The 22941-nt window shown below is 38.0% G+C and overlaps 1 protein-coding gene across 12 annotated transcripts in view; it reads right to left on the bottom strand.

The window, feature by feature from the left end:
* ULK4 (unc-51 like kinase 4) overlaps positions 1-22941 on the bottom strand; it is a 571462-nt gene that overhangs the window by 115735 nt on the left and 432786 nt on the right. For 11 of the 12 annotated variants that reach the window (XM_053221605.1, XM_053221609.1, XM_053221608.1 and 8 more), the window contains one exon: positions 3496-3681. The exons of the other annotated variant lie outside the window; for it this stretch is intronic. In XM_053221605.1, coding sequence (XP_053077580.1) covers positions 3496-3681 — 186 coding nt within the window. The remainder of the gene's footprint in view (positions 1-3495; positions 3682-22941) is intronic. 12 annotated transcript variants of the gene reach the window in all.

Raw genomic sequence — 22941 nt, 5'->3', positions numbered from 1 at the left:
CATAGACCTACATGTGAGACCCGAAACCATTAAAATCTTAGAAGAGAGCACAGGTAATAATGTCTCTGACATCAGCCATGGAAATCTTTTTCTAGATATGTCTCCTCAGGCAAGGGAAACAAAAGCAAAAATAAACTATTAGGACTACATCAAACTAAAAAGCTTCTGCACAGCAAAGGAAACAGTCAACAAAAAACATAAAGGGAATCTACCAAAAGACAGAAGATATTTGGAAATGATATATTCCATAAGAGGTTAATAACCAAAATACATAAAGACCTCATACAACTCAAACAATTTGATTAAAAAATGGGCAAAGGACCTGAACGGACATTTTCCCAAGGAAGACATACAGATGGCCAATAGACATATGAAAAGATGCTCTACATCACTAATCGGCAGGAAAATGCAAGTCATATCACAACGAAAGATCATCTCACATCTGTCACAATGGCTAGAATCAAAAAGAAAATAACAAGTTTTGGTGAGGATGAAGAGAAAAGGAAACGCTTGTGCTCTACTGGTGTGGATGTAAATTGGTGCAGCCACTATGGAAAACAGTGTAGAGGTCTGGTAATTCCTGGGGAAGGTAATTCCAGGTAATTCCACTGCTGGGTATTTAACCAAAGAAAATGAAAACACGTATTTGAAAAAGATACATGCACCCCTATGTTTATTGCAGCATTATTTATAATAGCCAAGATATGGAAGCAACCTAAGTATCCATTGATAGATGAATAGATAAAAAAGAAATCTGTGTGTGTGTGTGTGTGTGTGTGTATGTGTGTATGCCTGTGCATGTGTCTTTGTGTGTGCATATACATGTATATACACTATATATATCTACAATGAAATATATATAATATATACACATAATGGAATATTATTCCACCATAAAAAAGAATGAAACCTTGCCATTTACAACAGCATGGATGGACCTAGAGAGTATTATGTTAAGCAAAGTAAGTCAGATAGAGAAAGAAGAATACCGCATGATTTTACTTATATGTGGAATCTATGACACAAAACAAACAAAAACAGAAACAGACTCATCAACACAGGGAATAAGCCAGTGGTTGCCTGAGGGAAGGGGATGGTGGATGGGCGCAACAGGTAAAGATAATCAAGACGTACCAACTTCCATTTATAAAATAAATACGTCTGTCTTTCTCTGCACCAGAAATGAAGTGGATATGTTGCAAAAAAATAAAAATAAATAAATCAAATAAATAAATAAATAAAGTACGTCACAGAAATGAAAAGTACAGCACAGGGAATATAGCCAATAATAATAACTTTGTATGGTGACAGATAACTACACTTATCCTGGTGAACCATGTGTGATGCGGAGAATTGTTGAGTCACTCACTGTGCTGCACGCCTGAAAGTAATAACATTGTTCATCGATGCTTCAATTAAAAAAAAAAAAAAGAATACATACGTTACTACAAAAAAAAAAAAAAATGAAAGTGCTCAAAAAAAATGATGGGGGCTTGTCGAAAGGCACAGCAGACATCCAGAAGAGGTTCCCACTGGCCAAATCATAGGAAGCAGAGTACAACAAACTGAATGGAAGAAAAATCCATGAGTCTATCTTGATAATAGAAAAAGGCAAGAAATAAATGGGACAGAAAAGGTGGAAACAACCCACATGTCCATCAACAGATGAAAAGATAAACAAAATGGGGTCTATATACAAAACAATATTACTCAGCTTTAAAAAGGAAGGAAATTCTGACGCAGGCTACAACATGGACGAACCCTGAGGACATTACACACGAAGTGAAATGAGCCAGACATCAAGGGGCAAACACTGTAGGATTTTGCTTGTATCATATAAGGGACCTGGAATAGACAGAGACAGAAACTGGGATGCACATTACACCACTGAACGGTGCAACTGAACTGGTTGAGATGGTGAATTTTATGTTTTATAGATACATATGTATTACATATATTTACCACAATTAAAAAAGAAAAAGCAAGAATAGCACCAGAAATGACTTCTGTTTTCACATACATGGTCAAAGTCACTCAGATTCCACTTTTCTTCCACAGACGGAATCTAACTGGCCGTGTCAGAAACGGTAAAGAAATAATCTTAGGGTAAATGTCTATCTCCCTTCTAATCTGTCACCCATAACCTGCCCTGCAGATTCGGCTGGGTCATTCACTACAGCTAGCTATCGAATTGGCACAGAAGTTGTCTTGAACCTAAGTCTCTGTAGCATCCACAGACTTCGCTCCCAATGGACCCCTCAAGATAAGTGGGTCTAGAGGTGAACACAGATTGACAAGCCAGAACATGACACAGATGAAGAAGGCCTCCACTCCATCCTTAATTTCAACAATAGCTACTATATATAATGGCTTTCCCAACCAGCAGAATATTTACCGTAAAAAGAAAAGGAGTCAGTTGTCAAAAGTATTTTCAAATAAACATCAGCTATATACATTTGTAAAATAGAAAACAAAACAAATGGGGCAAAAGGGAAATTTTTCCTTAAGGTAGAATACCAGGAGTTAGAAATGCTGGATGTTAGAAAATCCCCATCTTAAACCTTTACATTAAAAATAATGGCTACCACTGACTAAACCCAGTGACCAAAATCTGCATCACCAGTGAAGGGGCAAATAGAGATCATGAGCCTTGTGATGGGGGGAAATGAGAAAGGCATGATAACCCTTCTGGGGTTTTCCTGAATCTAATCATCAGAAAACATCACACAGACCCAAACTGGATAAGAGTCTACAAAATACCCAGCCTATACTCTTCAAAAATGTCACACAGGGGCCCCCGGGTGGCTCCGTTGGTTAAGCATCCAGCTTGTGATTTTGGCTCAGGTCATGATCTCATGGTTCATGGGTTCAAGTCCCACATCAGGCTCCACACTGACAGTGCAGAGCCTGCTTTGGATTCTCTCTCTCTCCCTTTATCTCTGCCTCTCCCCATCTTGCACTTTCTCTCTCTCTCTCTCAAAATAAAAAAATAAACTTAAAAAAATGTCATGGAACATAAAGAAAGGCTGTGGGTCTATTCCAGATTAAAGACAAATGTCTACCGACATATGTGATTCTGGACTGGATCTTACGTCAGGAAAAAAAAAAAACCTATATAAAAGGCATTATTGGGGCAACTGACAAGAATTGGAATATGGATAGTACAACAGTAAAAGAATTGTATCAATGTTAAATTTCTTGATTTTGAGTACCGTGGTTAAAAGAACATTCATTTTGTTAGAAAATGTGTATTTAATGCCTTAAGGGGGGAGAAGGCACAACGTCTCTAACTCATTCTTATCAATAGTTCAGAAAACAATATATATATGTATGCAAGATAGACAGGCAGAATATGATCAACGTTGACAAGAGGTGACCGCAGAGAAAGGTAAGTGGGAATTCTTTTACTGACATCAGGTCCAGGAAAATGACCACTGTCTTCCATCAGATGCCACTGCAGCCATCAACCCCGGCCCAGTTTCTGTGTGGACTCACCATTCTTCGGAGAATCTTCAACAGAAGCTTCCGCTCTTTTGGGTCCTCCTTAGACGTCAGTACATCAGCAAAGTTCTCTGCATTTTCAGGACACAGGCTGTCTGGGTTTTCCCCTCCATACAGCTGAACCAGCATAGACAGACACTTGGATGAAACTTCAAAAATTTCAGGATCCTCGCTTGGAAGCTGCAAATTAACCAACAGGACTCTGTCAGTTAATCAAAGTCAGTTGGTATTCCTCAAGAAACACAGGAAAATTTGGCTTCATTGGGAGAACATCAGTCTGAGTGAGTGTACAGATTGACTAATTGAATGTTTTTTTTTTTTTGTTTTTTTTTAGTATCTTTTTCAAAATGCATACAGTAACTCAAGGCTAATAGCACCAAATCAGAAGAAAGTCTCACGGTCCTCTCTTTAAACCGTAATAAAGACCGCCAGTAACAAGCAGAGGACCAACAAAAATTTAAATGCATTCCTAATATGTGAATATATACATACAGCGTTGTGTGTCTGCAGAAATGGAGACAGCCTGGGTTTTCAGAAGCACTGCCCACACATTCTTGTTTGTTACCAACTTGTTTAGGAAAAACCTACTTCCTAGAAGATATTTAGGAACATTCTGAATTTGTCCGTGTCTGAATTATTGACTGAACAGGTGGGACAGAAAGCACTGTTTCTGTTATGCATTGAAAGGCATAATATGAAATAACAATCATATTCCAAAGAAGTATAACCTTTTCATTTTTAAAGTTTTATTTTATTTGTGAGAGCTTGAGCTATAATTCCTGGGCCGTGTAGTTCATTTAACATGTACAATTCAGGGATTTTTAGTATATTGTCCAACCATCACCATAGTCAACTTTAGAATTTTTCCGTTACCCCCAAAATAAACCCCATACCATGTGGCAGTCACCCCGCCCTCCTCTCCTCCTCCCCACTGCCCCTGCCCAGTGCTAATCCGCTTTCTGTCTCTCCCGATTTATCTCCTCTGAACATTTCAGATACATGAAATCGCACAGAATGTGATCCTTTGTGACTGGCTTCTCTCACCTACTGTAATGTTTTCAAGATTCATCCCTGCTGCAACATGTATCAGAATTGCATTTCTTTTTATTTATAAAAATACCCTGTTGCGTGGATGTACCCCATTTTGTTTATCCATTCATCAGTGGATGGACATTTGAGTTGTTTTCACTTTCTGGCTGTTATGAAGAATAGTGTTGTGAACATTTATGTGTAAGTTTTTACGCAGACACAGGGCTTTCATTTCTCTTGGGTGAATACCTAGAAGTGACTGTGGGGTCTATAGGAGAACTCCATGTTTAAACCTTTCAGGGAACTTCCAGACTGTTTTCTGAAGCTGCCATGAGCACCAGCAATGCAGGAGGGTTCCAGTTTCTCTATGTCCTCACCAACACTTGCTATTATCTGTATTTTTAATATCCGCCTTCCCAGTAGGTGTAGAGTGGTAACCCATTGCGGTTTTCACTTGTGCTTCCTTAATGACTAATGATGTGGAGCATCTTTTCATGTGCTTATTGGCCATTTGTACATCTTCTCTGGAGAAATATCTGTTCAGATCCTTTTCCCAACTTTGACATGGGATCTGACATTTTATGATACAGACTAAGTATATATATTTTAAATACAACTCCTTTAGATTAAACAATGTTTTTCCTATTCTGTGGGTTGTCTTTTCATCTTCTTGATAGTATCCTTTAGAGCACAAAATATTTTATTTAATTTTGATGAATCCAAATTCATCTATTTTTTTATTCTTTGTGATTTTGGTATCATACCTAAGAAACCATTACTTATTCCAATGTCCTGAGAAATGCATCTAAGAATTTTTATAGTTGTAGCTCTTACATTTATTTTTTCTTGTAAGAATATTATAGTTTTAACTTTTACATTTAGGTCTTTAATCCATTTTGAGTGAATTTTGTGTATGGTGTTATCGGGGGTTCAACTTCATTCTTTTGCATGGGAATTAATCCTTTATTTTGAGATATTTGTAGGTTCATATGCAGCTGTAAGAAAAAATACAGAGAGATTTCATACGTATTTCAGCCAATTTCCCAGTTTGTAGCTTGTCTTTTCATGCACTTCACTCATTTGCAGAAAGAAAATTTTAATTTTGATTCCTCCAACTTGTGGTTTTATTTCATTGGGATTATGCTTTTTGTGTCAATTACTTGAAAAACTCTTTGCCTAGCCCTCAGTCCTGAAGATTTTCTCCTGAAGGTTTTGAAATCTACATTAAAATTAATTTTTTGTATAAACTATGAGGTTTAGGTAGAGGTTCTTCCATTCATTCATTCATTCATGCATTCATTGTTGCCACCAACTGTACAACTGCTCCAGCATCGTTCTTAAAGATTTGTTCCTCCATTGAATTGTTTTTACATCTTTTGTTAAAAAGTCAGATGGGCATATTTGTGTGAGCTTATCTCTGAGTTCTTTATTCTGTTCCATTGATCTAGGTGTCTATCTCTCCCCCAATAACACACTGTCTTGTTACTGTAGCTAAATAATACATCAACACCAGGTAGAGTGTTTTCTCTAACTCCAATTTTTTTTTTCAAATTATTTTTGCTATCCTATGGCCTATTGTTTTTCTATATACATTTTACTTATTTTTTTAATTTTGAGAAAGAGAGAGAGAGAGAGAGAGAGAGAGAGAGAGAGAGAAAGCAGGGGAGGAGCAGAGAAGGAGAGAGAGAGAGAGAGAGAACCCTGAGCAGCCTCCCCACTGTCAGTGTGGAGCCTGATGTGGGGCTTGAACTGATGAACCATGAGATCATGACCTGAGACAAAACCAAGAGTTGGACACTCAACCTGGATGAATGGCCACCCAGGCACCCCATGTTTTTCTATATAAATTTTAGAATAGGCTTGTCTATTTATTGAAAACTTCATTGCAATTTTAGTAGGAATTGCCTTAAAATGCTCCAAAAAATGAGGGAGAATTGACATTTTTAGTCTGTTGAGTCTTCCAATGCAGATATATGTGGTATCTCTCCATTTATGCATGTCTTCTTTGATTTCTTTCACAACAATTTTGTAATGTTGAGGACATACATGTTTTGTCATATTTATATGTCAGCATTTAATTTTTTTTTGCAAACTATAAATAGTGATTTTAATTATTTCCACATGTTCATTGCCAGTATAGAAATACAACTGAATTTTGTTTGTTGATCTTGGATTCTACAACCTTGCTGAACTCACTTATTAATTCTAAGAGTGTTTTTATAGATCCCTTTGAATTTTCTACATTGTGTCATGTGCAAATAGGATAGTTTTAGCTCTTCCCTTCCCAACAGTATGCTTTTATTTATTTATTTTTCTTGTCTTAGTGCACTGGCTAGAACTTCCAGCACTATGGTGAATAAAAATGGGGGGAGCAGACTGACACCCTTGCTTTGTTATCAATTGTAGGGAAAAAGGATTCCGTCTTTCACCATTAAGTATGATGATAGCTGAAGGTCGAGGAAGTTCCCCCTCTAATTCTAGTTTGATGAGAACTTTGATCATGGGTACTGGATTTTGCCAAATACCTTTTTTTTTTTTGTAATAATTGATACGATCATGTGATATTTCTTCTTTAGCTTGTTTATATATGGTAGAATACACTGACTTCTGAACATGGAATAACCTGTGTAAATGCAATACTTCCTTGGTCACAGTATTAATTCTTTTTAGAAATTGGTACATACAGTTTGCTAATATTTTGTTGAAAATGGTTATACCTAAGATTAAAAGAGATATTATAAGTTTGGGTTATTTTTTGTTTTTATGGTTTCATTTTGTTTTTGTAGGTGTTTTTTTTTTTTTTTTTTTTAGTTTAGTGTCAAGGTAATATAATCTTCATAAAACTCCTCTTAAAATTGGGATTAAAAATTCTTTAAATGTTTGATAGAACTCTCCAGTGAAATAATCTAGGCCAGGAGATTGCTTTTTAGGAAGTTTTAAATTACAAATTCAATTTCTTTAGTGATTATAGGACTATTAAGGGGTTTATCTTAGTTAAGTTTCAGTACATTTTAGAGAATCTTTCCATTTCTTCTAGTTATTGAATTTATGAGCATAAAATTATTCAGAATATTCTGCTACTATCCTTGTAATGGCTGCGGATCTATACTAACATTTCCTGTTTCATTCCTCATATAGGTAATTTTGTCTTTTTTAAATTTTTGTCAGTTTGCTAAAGATTTTTCAATTTTGTTGATTTTTTCTTAAGTGTCAGGTTTTTGTTTCATTGATTTTTTTTGTATTGTTTTCCTGTTTTTAACTTCACTACTTTCTGGTTTAATCCTTACTATTTCTTCCTTTTTGCTTGCTTTCAGTTCATTATGCTGTTCTTTTCCTAGTTTCTGGAGGTAGAAACTCAGATTGTTGACTTAAGATCTTTCTCCTTTTCTGATGTAAGCTTTTGTTACTATAAATTTTCCTCTCAGTGGGGCTTTAGCTGCATCCTACATATTTTGAAAGCTTTTCTTTTTCATTCAGTTCTATGCATTTAAAAAATTTCCCTTGCAACCTCCTTTTAGACCCATGAATTATTTAAAGTGTATTTTCTTTTCAAGTGTTGGAAATTTTCCTATGGTCTTTTAATTATGGACTTCTAGTTTGATTACACTGTGGCCAGAGAACCCATTCTGTATTAGCTTAATTTATTTTACATTTGTTTAGGTTTATTTTATGGCCCAGGGTCTGTGAGTGTTCCATGGGTACTTGTAAAAACGATGTATTCTGCTGTTGTTGGGTAGGGTGTTCTATATGTGCCAATCATATCCTGTTGGTTGATTGTGTTGTTCCATTTTTCTGTATTCTTGATGATTTCCTGTCTAGTTCCTCCATTAATTGCTGGAGACTGGAGTTTTGAAATCCACTACAGTCTTGAGTCTATGTATTCTTTTATTATCTTAAGCTCTATTATTTTCCTGCTTCATGTATTTTGAGGTCCTATTTTATACACATTTAAAATGGTTATCACCTCAGTGGGATTGCTCTTTTTGTCATCATGCAATATCCCTGTCTCTAGTAATTTTTCTTTTTAAAAATGTTTGTCTGTTTGTTTGTTTGTTTGTTTGTTTGTTTTGAAAGAGAGAGAGAGCTCAAATGGGGGAGAGGTAGAGAGAGAGAAGGGAAGAGAGAGAATTCCAAGCAGGCTCCACTTCAGCATGGAGTCTGATGCGGGGCTTGATCCCACAGCCATGAGATCATGGCCTGGACCAAAATCAAGTCAGATGCTTAACCAGTTGAGCCACCCAGGCGTCCTTCTAGTAATTTTTCTTACTCAGAAGTCTACTTTATCTGATATTAAGACAGCCAGTCCTGCTTTTTTTAAATTAATATTTACACGGTACATACTTCTCAAACTTTTACTTTTAACCTGCCTGTATTATATTTGAAGTGAGTTTTTTATAGGCAACATATTGTCAGATTATGTTTTGTTATGCATTGTAGCTCTCTTTGTCTTTTAATTGGTGCACTTAGACCATTTATATTTAAGGTAAATATTAAGATATTAGGGTTTAAGCGTAATATGTGATTTTATTATTTGTCTTCTGTATATTTCTTATTTCTTGTTATTCTTGATTTGCTTCTTTTTAAAAACCTTTTCGTGGGTTACTTTAACATTCATTTTATGGGAGTAAAAGAGAACTTCAATTCCCAGTAGTAGTTTCCTAAGGGACCATAACAAAGTACCACAAACAGGTGGCATAAACAGTGGAAATTTGTTGTCTCACAGTTCTGGAAGCTAGAGGTCTGAAAGCAAAGGTCAGGGCCATGCTCACTCTGAAACCTCTAGCAGAATGTGCCCTTGCTTCTTCATACCTTCTGGCGATCACTGGTATTCCTTCACTTGTAGCTACATAATTCCAATCTCTGCCTTTGTCATCATGTGACACTCTCCCAGCGTGTCTGTCTTCACATAGTTGTCTTCTTAAAAGGACACCAGCCATATTGGATTAGGGGCCCAGTCCACTTGAGAATGACCTTATCTTAGCTAATTATATCTGGAACAACACTATTTCCAAATAAGGCAAATTCTCGGGTACCAAGAGTTGGGACTTCAACACATTATTTTTGTGGGGGACAGAATTCATCATAACACTTCCTATCAACTTTGTTCCTTCTGTGCTGTTTATCCACCTTGTTTTTTCTGCTCCTTGCTGTTACGCTTCCCCAAATGTCTAGCAGTCTTTGGTTTTCTATTTGATGAATGAAAGATCGAGCAAATTATTATAGGCAGATGGTATGGATTTCCTCTGCATTTGTGTATATCTGTTTCTTCAACTGGCTTCCCCTGTCTGTGTTCTATGGTTTCCTCAAATTCTACAATGCTTCTTCCTAGGCCCTAACCCCATAGTAGAAATCACCTCAGATAGACAGTTCATCCTCTTTATAGTGCAGTTCTTGACTTATTATGCTGGAATAAAGCAGAGCAAAATGGATGAGGTGGGGAGACTGATTGGTCTTCCTGTTCTAAATGTTAATCTTCAATTAGCCTGGGAAATGCCTTAGGGCCTCTATCAGTTTTTCACCTCACTCTGAGTTTATAGATCTTCTGCATCTGTTCCTACCTTCTGGTTAGTTTTCTCCTATGTATGTTGTGGGTAATAGGTTTCTTAACTATTTCAATTCATTCCCATCTGCTTTCTATCATCTAGTAATTGCACAAGATTTCTTTTCCATTAACAGCATCTCTTTCTTTTCTCCCCAAATTTTAAGATATATTTAATCTTTTCTCTCTTTTTATAGATTGTGCGTAGTTGGTGAGATAGGCACAGGTGTTCAGACTTCTATTTCGATCCACTTTAACGTTTCTTCATTTTCCAGCTAATTTTGCTTCATTGTTCAAGTAACTTGAGACTGTTTATAAGCAAGATTTTCGAGATGGCTTCTTTCTTGGATAATTGTAAATCTCATAATGTTTGTGGGGTATTTTCGGTGCCCCCCCCCCACACACACAAAGATTGAAGGTATACAAATCCTCTCATCTTTCCTAGAATAACAGGGAAAGGATATACCCGACTGCCTACAATAACAAACTAGAAGACAGATACATGAAACAATGGTTTTTAAGACACAAGACATCAGGCAAAGCAGGAAAGTGATGCCCAAAGGATGGAAAACAAGTGAGGGGAGCTCCAGTCTTGTCACAGGTTAGAGACCTGAGAGGTTTCCAGGCCTAAGCACAGGGAGGGCAACTGAAGTGGATACCAGTAGATTCCTTAAGTTGAGGGGACATTATAAATAAAAATCACACAAATCCAAAGCAACTAGAGCTCATAGGACAAAATAATCTTGATAGCAATTTGTCCATTAGATGAAATGAATTTATGGTTAAGGACCTTCTGACAAAGAAAACTCCGGGCCCAAATGGCTTTACTGGTCAATCTACCAAACATTCCAGAAAGAAGTAATATCAGTTCTACACCAACACTTCCAGAACGCTAAGGAAAAAGTGACACCTCCGTACTCCTTCTATGTGGCTGGTATTATCTGGATTCCAAAACCAGACAGAGATACTTCTCCTAGAAAGCAAACTACAACCCATGAATAGAGGTGAAAAAAGCTTCCACAAAATGTTAGCAGACTGTATCCAGCAATGTATTAAAAGGATTACAGGGATGCCTGGCCACCTCAGTTGGTAGAACATGTGACTCCTGATCTTGGAGTCATGAGTTCATACCCCAGATTGGGTAGAGGGCTTAATTTAAAAAAAACAAAACAAAACAAAAAAACGATTAAACACCATGACCTAGCAGAATTTATCCTAGGAATGCAAGCTAGTTTAACATTTGAAAGTCAATGTTATGTGCAACACTAATAGGTTAAAAGACAAAAATTACATGATCCTCTCAACAATCACAGAATAGACATCTGACAAAATCAAACCCTATTTAATAATAAAAACGCTCAACAGATTAGGAATAAAAGGGAACTTTCTTAAAATGACATAGGATATCTAGGAAAAATCTACAGCTAACACCATACTTAAGTAAAAAGGGAATTCCTTCCCTCTAAGATCATGAACAAGACAGAGATGTCTGTTCTCACCATTTCTATTCACCATTATATTGGAAGTTCTCGCTAGGGGAATTGGGCAGGGAAAAGAAATAAAAATCATTTAGAAAGTAAAACTCTATTTGCAGGTGACACGATACACAGAAAATCCTGAGGAATTCAGCAAAGAACTATTGGAATAAACAAATTCAGTAAGGCTGTAGAATATAAAATCAGTAACCAAAAATCCATTGTATCCACACTGCTAGTGTGTAGAATCTGAAAAGGCAATTAAGAAAACAATTCCATTTATGAGAGCATCAAAAAGAACAGAATTTTTTGGAACTAAAGTTAAAAGAAGTACATGATTTGTGCACCAAAAACTATGAAACATTGTTGAAAAAAGTTAAGGAAAGTCTGCATAAATAGAAAGACATTCCATGTTGTAGGGTCAGAGGAGTCAATATTGCTCAGAAGTAATATATCCCTAATTGATCTACAGATCGAAAGCAAAGCTGCAGCTGGCTTTTTTTTTTCTTTTGCCGGAAATTGATAAACCAATCCTACAATTCATACGGAAATGCAAGGGACCATGAATGGTCAAAAAAATCTTTAAAAAGAACAAATTCTGAGGGTTCACATTACTCAGTTTCAAATTTTGCTAAAAAGCTGTAATAATTCATCTAATGTGGAAGTGGCATAAGAATATACATAGAGATTAATGGAAAAGCTTTGACAACCCAGAAGTAAACCCTTATGTTTATGGTAAATTGGTTTTCTGCCAGAGAGCTAATTCAATGGAGAAAAAAGTCTTATCAACAGATGCTAAGAAACTAAATATCCACATGCAAAGGAATGAAGTTGGACCCCTACCTCACACCGTATATGAAAACTATCTCAGAGTGGATCAAATATCTAAACATATACAACTTTTAGGAGAAAATATAAGAGTAAATCTCTGTGACCCTGGGGTAGGCAATGCTTCCTAGGTCTGACGCCAAAGGCACAGGCAACAAAAGCAAGACATAAATTGGATTTCACCAAAATTAAAAAATGCTGTGCTGCAAATAATACCATCAAGAAAGTGAAAAGTGCCCCCCCAAATCTAACGATCTGACAAGGGACTTGTATATACAAAATATACAAAGACTCTGACAGTCCAATCAGAGAAAGACGAAAATATTCTTTTTAAAGGAGTAAAGAAAATAGACATTCCTTCATAAAGGTATAGAGATCATCAATAAGCACGGGAAAAGATGCTCAACGCCACTAGTCATCAGGGAAATACACATCAAAACCACCATGAGATACCACTTCACACACACTAGGACGGCTATAATTAAAAACACAGATAATAACAAGTGTTGGTGCGGACGTGGGGAAACGGGAACTCTCACACATTGCTGGTGGGGAAAAAAAATGGTACAAGAATTATTGTTGAAAGCTCCACACTACACAAAGCAATCTACACATTCAATGCAGTCCCTACCAAAATACCCACAGTATTTTCCACAGAACCGGACTGACTCTAAAATTTGTGTGGAATTATAAAGACCCCGAAGAGCCAAAGGAATATTGAGAAAGAAGAACAAAGCCAGGGGCATCCTGCTCCCTGATGTCGTAACGATAGTAATCAAAAAAGTGTGGTACCAGTACGAAAACAGACACATAGATGAAAGGAACAGGACAGAGGGCCCAGAAATAAACCCATGCTTATACAGTCAATTAATCCAAAACAGAGGGGGCAGAAGTATACATTGGGGGAAAAGAGTCTAATAAATGGTGTGGGGAAACTGGACAGCTACGTACAAAAAAATGAACATGGACTATTCTTTTATACCATGCACAAAAATGAACTTAAAATGGTTCAGTCAGTTAAGCGTTCAACTTTGGCTCAGGTCATGATCTCATGGTTTGTGGGTTCGAGCCCCGCATCAGGCTCTGTGCTGACGGCTCAGAGCCTGGAGCCGACTCTGGATTCTGTGTCTCCCTCTCTCTCTCCCCCTCGCCTGCACACGCTCTGTCTCTCTCTCAAAGATAAATAAAATTTTTAAAAAATGGATGGGAGAACTAAATGTGAGACCTGAAAGCCTAAAACTCTTAACTGAAAGAAAACTCTTAGACATTGGCTTTAGCAGTATTTTCTGAATGTGTCTCTTCCAGGCAAGGGAAACAACAACAAAGTATTAGGACTACATTAAACTAAAAACTTCTGCACAGTAACAGAAACCATCAACAAAAAGGCAAGTTACTGAACGGGGGAAGCTATATGCAAATGATATATTTGACAAAGGATTAATAACTAAAATATATGAAGAACTTGTAAATTTTTTTTAATGTTTATTTTTGAGACAGAGAGAGACAGAGCATGAACAGGGGAGGGTCAGAGAGAGAGGGAGACACAGAATCTGAAACAGGCTCCAGGCTCTGAGCTGTCAGCACAGAGCTCAATGCGGGGCTCGAACTCACGGACTGTAAGATCATGACCTGAGCCGAAGTCAGACGCCCAACCGACTGAGCCACCCAGGTGCCCCATATGAAGAACTTCTAAAACTCAACAGTAAAAACACAAACAATTCAATTAAAACATGGGCAGAGGACCTGAATAGATTTTTTTTTTCCAAAGAAAATCCATAGATGGCCAACAGACACATGAAAAGATGCTCAGCATCACTAATCATCAGGGAAATACCAATCAATACCACAATGAGATACCACTCACACCAGTCAGAATGGCCAGTATTACAAAGATAAGAAATAAGTTTTGGTGAGAATGCGGAGGAAAGGGAACCCTTGTGCACTGCTGGTGGGAATATAAATCAGCGCAGCCACTAGGAAAACATTGCTGAGATTCCTCAAAAAATTAAAAATAAAAATAACATACAACCCAGTAATATCACTGTTTTGGTATTTACCAAAAATAAAAACACTAATCTTAAAAGATATGTGCGCCCCTATATTTATTGCAGTATTATTTACGATAGCCAAGACAGTTTAGCAACCTGGGTGTCCATCAATGGATAAATGGAGACAGAAGATGCGGGACATATACACGATGGTACATTAGTCATAAAAGTGGATTAAAATCTTGCCATTGAAGAAAACATGCATGGATCTAGAGGGTATTAAGCTACGTGAAATGAGTCATACTGAGAAAGACAAATATCATGATTTCAGAAACAAAATGAACAACAACAAAACAACAAAAAAGAAGCAGACTCCTAAAAACGGACAACTGGTAGTTGTCAGAGGGGAGAGATGGTAGGGGGATGGGTGCAATAGGTTGAGGGGATTAAGAGGTACAAACTTCCAGTTATAAAATAACTAAGTCACAGGGCTGAAAAACACAGCATACAGAATACAGTTGATAACACTGTACTTTGTAGGGTGACAGATGTTAACCACTGTTATTGTCCTATTTCACGTTTCTAGTTGTTGAATCACAATGTCGTACACCTGAAACTTAGACTGTATGTCAACTATAATCAAAAATAAGGAAAAAAAGTGTGAAAAGTAAAATACAAAACAATTTCCTCATGAACACAGATGCACAAATTCTGAACAAGACCATAGCAAGTCAAACTGCACAAAATATTAAGGGAGTAACAATAAAGATAATGCACCCTGACTAAATAGGGTGTATCCTAGGAATGCAGGGTCAGTTTAACGTTCCAAACAATCGATCAAGTAATATATCATCGGGATTAATTTCCTAGGGCCGTCATCATAAAGGACTACCAAGTGGGTGATTAAAACAACAAAGATTTATTCTCTCACAGTTTCAGAGGCTAGAAGTCTAAAATCAATGTGTTGGCAGGGCCATGATCCCCAGAAGCCTCCGGGATGAACCCTCTCTTGCCTCCACCAGCTTCTGGTGGCCCCACGTGTTCCTTGGCTTGTGGCAGATGCCCACTTGCTGCCCCTCACGTCACACTGTGTTCTCCCACGTGCCCCCGGCTCCGTGTGGCCATCTTACTATAAAGACTGCAGTCGTATTTGATGAGGGAGCCCAAACTACGCCAGTATGACCTCATCTTTAAAAATTACAACCGCAATGGTCTTATTTCCATAGAAGGTCACGCTTGGAGGTACTGGGAGTTAGAACCTGATCTTATCTTTTTTGAGGGATACAGTCAACCCACGACATCATATTAATTCGTAAAAAAGAAAAGCTATACGATCATCCCAATGGAAAGAATATTTATCAATATTCAACATCTATTTCTAACAAAACTTCAGCCAACTAAGATAGAAGGAAACTTCCTCAACCTGATAAAAGGCATGCTTCACCCTGAGATCGGACAACGACAGGATGTCTGCTCTCACCACTTCCATTCAACAGTGAATGGGAGGTTCTGGCCAGAGCAGTCAGGCCCCAAAACGGGGCGTCCAGATTGTGAAGTGACCACAACTCCTGACTGGCAGAAGGCATAATCCTCTCTGTAGAAAATCCAATGGAATTTACAAATAAACCACTTGAGCCCATTAATGAGTTTACCACAGTTACAGGATTCAAGAGCAACATACAAATCAACTAAATTTTTCTATGTTAGCAACAATCAAAAATTAGAATGAAACGACGCCACCTACAATAACACCTAAAAAATTGAAATAGGATAAATGTGATAAAGGATGAAAGACTCGTATATGGGAAAATACAAAATATTGCTGAGAGAAATTAAAAAGGACCAAAACAAAGGGAAGGATATGCCTTGCTCATGAGTCAGAAGACTCACCGTTGTTAAAATGGACATTCTCTCCAAATTCGTCTACAGTCAATGCAATCCCATTCAAAATTTCAATAGTTTTGGGGTTTGGGGATATTTTTTGTGGGGGTTTTTTTGGGGGGGAGGAGACACTCACAAGCTGATTCTCACTTTCATATGGAAATGCAAAGGACACAGGATGGCCAAAACAAATTTGAAAAAGAACAAAAGCTCAAAGACTAACATCACCAGCTTGCAAGACTTATTATAAAGCTAAATAGAACAGTGCTATTGGCATAAAGTCAGAGACCCAGAAATAGACCTGCACAAATACACTCAACTGATTTTTCAGAAAAGTGCAACGGCAATACGGTCAAACAATATGCCAAACACAAACTTCAATCCATAGCTTTTACCTTGTACCAAAATTAACTCCAAATGGTTGACAACATAGGTCAATTCTAGTGCTAAGGTGGCCCAGGATCACTGGGGAGCATCCACACTCAATGAAAGAAAACTAGGTCCTCAGCAATCTCTGAAACTCATTTCATTTAAAAAAAAAAAAAAGGTTCACAGACCTAAATACAAGACTTAAAACTATAAAACTTCGAAGACAAAGCTGGGAGAAGCCTTCTCGACCTTGGGTATGACTGCAAAGGCATAGTTTACAAAAGGAAAAAAGAAAGGTACAATGGACCTCATCTAAATAAAAAAAATTCTCTTTGAAAGACACTGTCTAGCTCATAAAATGTTTAATAAAAGGTAGATAACACCACTCCTACCCCCATCAGAAAGTGTCCCTCCCTCTAAAGGAGACTCATTTAGAATGGTTTCTTCAGACCCAAAGAACAGAAAATGTTTCCTCCCCTCAAAGAACTGTCCCCGCCACCCACCCCCTGCAACCTGTCCCACTTTCTGAGTAACGTACATCTCATAAATAGTTATATTTCCATTTCTGTGTGGCAACCGGGATCCTCGAGGCCAAAACCGTGGCCCAACTTGAGGAATTATGTTAGACTTCGTACTTGTATAGAAACTTCCCTCTATCTCATCTTTGTTATGTATGTTTTCCACTTCATTTAGAATTGCCAGCCTTAAAAACAAACAAAAAAGAGCACGCCCAATTAAGTTTGAATTTCAGATGAACAATGAATTTTTTAAAATGTTTATTTATTTATTTGACAGAGGGAGAGAGTGTGTGTGTGAGTAGGGGAGGGGTAGAGAGGGAGGGCAAGAGAGAAGCCCAATCAGGCTTCGTGCCGTTGGCTAGATCCCACAAACTGTGAGATCATGACCTTAGCTGAAATCAAGAGTCAGATATTTAACCGACTGAGCCACCCAGGCACCCCAAAAATGAACTTTTTTGGTGTATGTCCATCTGGCATCTTGTATTTTATCTGTCAACACTGAATTTATTGCAAACATTCTTCTTGGCCAACTCAGATGCTTTATGGAAGAGGTAACAAATACATATATACACACGCATAATTCAGAAATAAACTTACACTTGACTGCTTAATACTGTTTTAAAACAATTAAAAATTACAATTGTGCTTCCCTTTATTCAATCCACACAATATAATGCCTTTGAAAATCGTTCTCATTTTATATTGTATTTTAAAAATACTGCCTGGCATACTATTTTGTCAAAAATATGTGGGAATATTTATTTTCACAGAACAAATTAACTAAAAAAAAACAATAACCACTTATAATGCAATGTTTTCTATTTTTGTGCTAAAAGCACCTGGAGAAAAGACTCCCTCTGTATTGTTAGGACATCTTTAACAAGGTTTCACACTAGGCCATCAGTCCTTGTTCTTCTTCATTTTAATACATTACTCCTGCCCAAATTCAGCTGAAGAGGGAGCAGGAAATATCATTAAGCTGATAAATGGTGGTAATTCCAGATGACATCGCCCAAGGAAACACTATTGCCCACACAGTCCTGCCATTGCCCCCTTACCCTTGAGAAGTAAGGATACTCTTTAGTCTCATTGACCCCTGGCAAATTATACTTTTAAAGTGAAAATTTAAAGGGAAGAAAACCTGTCACTACCATTATTGATTTAGTTGTAAGTCTATATATCACAGACCAGAGTGCCAGGGTTAAAAAAAAAAAAGAAAGAAAGAAAAGATCCAAAAACAAGTTTAAAGTCATTGGGAGGTCAAGTGGGTCTTGTCTTCTGGGGCTCCCACACCATCCGGACTTTTGTAACAAAACTTCACATTTTCCTTGTCAATAACTACAGAGTAGGGAAACATCGCTTGTGTAAATAGCCATAGTTTGGGGGTGCCTGGGTGGCTCAGTCGGTTAAACAACTGACTTCGGCTCAGGTCATGATCTCGCAGTTCGTGGGTTCACGCCCCACGTCGGGCTCTGTGCTGACAGCTCGGAGCCCGGAGCCTGCTTCGGATTCTGTGTCTCCCTCTCGCTCTCTCTCTCTCTCTCTCTCTCCCTCCCTCAAAATAAATACACATTAAAAAAAATTTGAAGCAACCATAACCAGTCAATATAGGAGATTTAAATGATTCCACTGAAGCAGCAAACTGGCAGAGACCATAGAGGGATTCAGGTAGATTTCATAGCCACTGGATGAGAGAAACACGTGCGAGATAGCCGCTCAAGAAGCAGGCAAATGTTCCCTCAGGCTGCCCTCTGTGCTGCTTGCAGTCGGTTTCCCACACGGAAGCCACAGCGGTTGTTTAAACTTCAGTCGCATCACATCACTCTTCTGCTTGGGGCCTCCGATGACATCTCCCTGCATTCAGAATCCAATCCAAATGCCTCGCGCTGATCCACAAGGCCCTGAGCGACGAGACGGCATGACTGGAGTCAAGTGCAAGAAGCCAGGCCAACGCAGTCACAGGGGACAGCAAGAGGACACAGAGCCCACAAAACGTCAGTTGGGTCCTCGTTCGCGGCCGGAACCACTACCGGCGGGGACGTTCTTATGGAGCTGTTGCAGGCGGTGGCAGCCCAGGGTATTCAAGTGTGGGGCTCAGGGGGCAGGTCACGGCTAAAGGTACGGATTCGGGTGGCAGACCGTCCCTCCACCATGGGTGTGGAGCTGGGGAAGCTCTGCTTTCGGGGAGCCACAGCATCACTTCCACTGCCACTGCCCGTCAGAAAATTAAGGAAGGCTGTTCTCGGTGGTCCTGGTTAATTTCTTCTCAGCTTCCACTTCTTTAGGGAAAAGTCCTGGCACCGTTTTGGAGGGCAAATACTAGCCTACTTAGTCTCCAGCATGTGAAAGCTGGAGAAGGGCATACGAAGGATCAAATCGGAGCTGTTGGTCATACGCCCCATTTTCATCCCCTCCCCTAAAACCAGACGTGCTGTGGGGTTTGGGTGGGAAGACCAACGCCCCCCACCAGGCTGGCGCGTTTTGGAGCCAGGTTTTTCCTGCCCCAGTTTAATTCTTCTACGGGTTTCCTTCTGTCCTCCAGAAATATACTGAAATCCTTACCTGCTACTGACTCCCATGTCCCCCCCCCCCCCCCCGCCTTCTCTTCATTGTTAGAAGTTACTCCTTTTTGAGTCCCTGCACTTTTCCTTCAAAGGCATCTTGTGAGAGACAGGAGGTGAGTGTATGGAGGGGAAAAAAAAAAACAGTTGGAAAGAGGCCATCCTGGTGAAGATTTTCATGGCAAATCTCACATTTATTTCATAGGATCGTTTCCATGAACTAAAAAAGTGTGGATGGAATTCCGATAAAAACTAAATTTGTGTAAGATTTTGGGAGAGTCTCTATTTTTAAGTCTCACAACCAGGTACCCAGCACGCCTCTCCATGAATTTAAGTCATACATTATGTCTTTTAAAATGTTCTACAGTTATCACATGACTTGCATTTTCTTGTTATATTTCTTTTTGGCTTTTATTATGGGGTGGTTTTAGTCACTGCTGTAAAAGGGATTCCCCCCCATTTCTACTTCTGTCAGATTAACATCAGCAGAAAGAAAAGCTGCTGGGTTTTGTGCATTACGTTATGATACGCCAGCTTACTGAACTTCATTTTTGAGTTCCAACAGGTTTTTTATTTCAGTATTTTCCTAGGTATAAAAATTTTACCAACTTAAGTAATAATCCTTTTTTCGACTCAATATCTATTTATTTTATCTCACAGAATTATCTACAATATCCCACCTCTCATCCATCATTGCTGACCATTACTGGTAGTAGAAGGTATTCCTCTTTCTCCAATTTTAATGAAAATACCTTCAGTGTTTGGTTTTTTTAATGTTTATTAATTTCTAGGAAATAAGTTTCAATATGTTTAGAAGCTTCACGCTATCTTATATGGAGTTTTAAAAAATGAAAAATGGCTAGTTACTCTTTCTAGTATTATGACCATGTTTTTAATCTCCTTCAATTTCTTAAAACATTAAATTATGCCTTTCTAGTGCTTCTTTCTGGAGTTTCTGGATCAAACCCTATTTAGTTATATTGGTCCTTTAACATATTGCTAGATTTGATTTACTTTAATTTTCTTAGCTATATTCATAAATAAAAGTGATTTACAGCTGTTCTGTATTATTTTAAAGTAGGTTATGGCATTAAACTTATTCTCGTATTTTGAAAATCAATCAGAAAGCTTTCCGTATTTTCCTGTACTCTAAATTAAACAGCACAGAACTTGTCTATTCCTTGAAAATTTAGAACTCACATGTAAAGCCACCTAGACTTGCAATATTTTAATGATAACCTTGTAGATGCATAATATTGCATTACCACAATCCAGTTGTCTGTTTTCTCTCTCTCTCTCTCTCTCTTTTTAATCTTGAAAGTTTTTTCTTTTGGTAAGTAATTAATGGAATTCTAGTATTTACCCTTCTAACTGCTTGTGAAAGAAATCTAAGCAGGATATAGAGAAAAATGTTCCCTCTTTCCTTTTAGCCGAAGAGCAGGTTATATTCTGTATCACAAAGGAGCCCTTGAAAATATCATTTCTAATAAACAAGTCTCGTAAGACATCTAGAAGACAAAAAAGGGTGATTGTATCCTGTGATCAATGTTTAACTTTTAAAACATAAATAACTCAGGAGCGCCTGGGTGGCTTGGTTGGTTAAGCGTCCGACTTCGGCTCAGGTCATGATCTCACGGTCTGTGAATTCGAGCCCCACGTCGGGCTCTGTGCTGACTGCTCAGAGCCCGGAGCCTGTTTCAGATTCTGTGTCTCCCCTCTCTCTCTGCCCCTCCCCTGTTCATGCTCTGTCTCAAAAATAAATTAAATAAATAAATAAATAAAACATAAATAACTCTGATTGGTCATCCTACCCAACAGTATTTGTTCTGGTGATAATACTTAAACTGACATCTTTGAATTTCTACACAGTGTACCTGCTAAAAGTAAGCCACTCAGAAGAGGTGATGCTGGTGATGATGTAGCAAACTTAGTACATTTCCACGCCTTTCATTGAATATAAACTGCTAAAAAATTTGGGAAGTTACATGGTAATTAATACTTATTGAAATTTAAAAGCACTTTTCCACCTCCCCATCTCACTTCTGGGTGCTTCCAATTAAAGGAAATGCAGAAGCACCTCAAATTTTACAAAGATGTGTACTGTATGATGATTATAATAGCAAATAAGTGACAACAATGTGGATGGCCATCCACTGGGAGACGACTGAGTTGGAGAGAGAGTAATACATTCATACTATGAAATACCATACAATTATTAAAAAGAATGAGATTGATAAGTAAAGTACTGACTTGGAAAGATGCCCATAATACTCAGATACGTAAAAAGTTACAAAACATCTACATATACTATGAACCTATTTTTAGGAATGAGAGCTAAAACAAAACAAGAAACAAAATCAATGATACAAGCGCATGTGATTGGAAAAGACTGGAAAAGAATGCAAGAATACGTGTCAAACGTAAACAGTGGCTACACGGGCCGGGGTGGGGGTAGTTTTGTTTTCCTTTAGGTGGAGACTTTAGTTCTTTGTACTTTAACCGTTTCTATATTGTTGCAGGTGTTATAATGTGCTTATGGCACCTTTTGTAACTTAAATATCTGAAACAGTGTCAACTACGCACATCCACAGATACATAAATATAAGTATCTGGAATAAATCTGCCTTCCCTTCCCCTAAGATCTAACAGAGGGTAAATCTCCTGGGCACCCTCTGTAATGACCCTCAGGTACTGACATGAGGCAAATACAAGACTTGCTATAACCAAATATAATGGCTGGAGAAAATGTGAAGGGCAGGGGTGTCTGGGTGGCTCAGTTGGTTAAGTGTCCGACTTCAGCTCAGGTCATGATCTCGTGGTCCATGAGTTCAAGCCCTGTGGCGGGTTCTGGGCCAGAAAGAAAGGAAAGGAAAGGACAGGACAGGACAGGACAGGACAGGAAAGAAAGAAAGAAAACTTGGAAATGTTACTTTTTGGTTATAAGATTCAAAAATGTATTACAGAATTATATAATTTAGAAGCCTGTTAATAAAATTACAGTTCACTGACAAATACCTGAAGTCCTCTTCACACTAAAAGAATTCCTTTCTGAAGAGCTCACCTCTAAATAATACAGGCTTGAGGTAGAGAATGTACCCCAAAGGAAAAAAAATAAAAGAGAACACATTTATCCCTAAAAAAGGTTTTTATTCCCATTCAAGAATGGCTATTTTAGAATAAAAGTGCAAGGCTAATAAAATTTAAAAAACCACTTCCTAATAGTAAAAACTTATAAAACCAGGCAATTTTTAC

The sequence above is a fragment of the Acinonyx jubatus genome, chromosome C2 (assembly GCF_027475565.1).
Source record: "Acinonyx jubatus isolate Ajub_Pintada_27869175 chromosome C2, VMU_Ajub_asm_v1.0, whole genome shotgun sequence".
Lineage (NCBI taxonomy): Eukaryota > Metazoa > Chordata > Mammalia > Carnivora > Felidae > Acinonyx > Acinonyx jubatus.
Note: the sequence above shows the minus strand (reverse complement) of the source record. Positions and strands in the feature narration are given on the sequence as shown.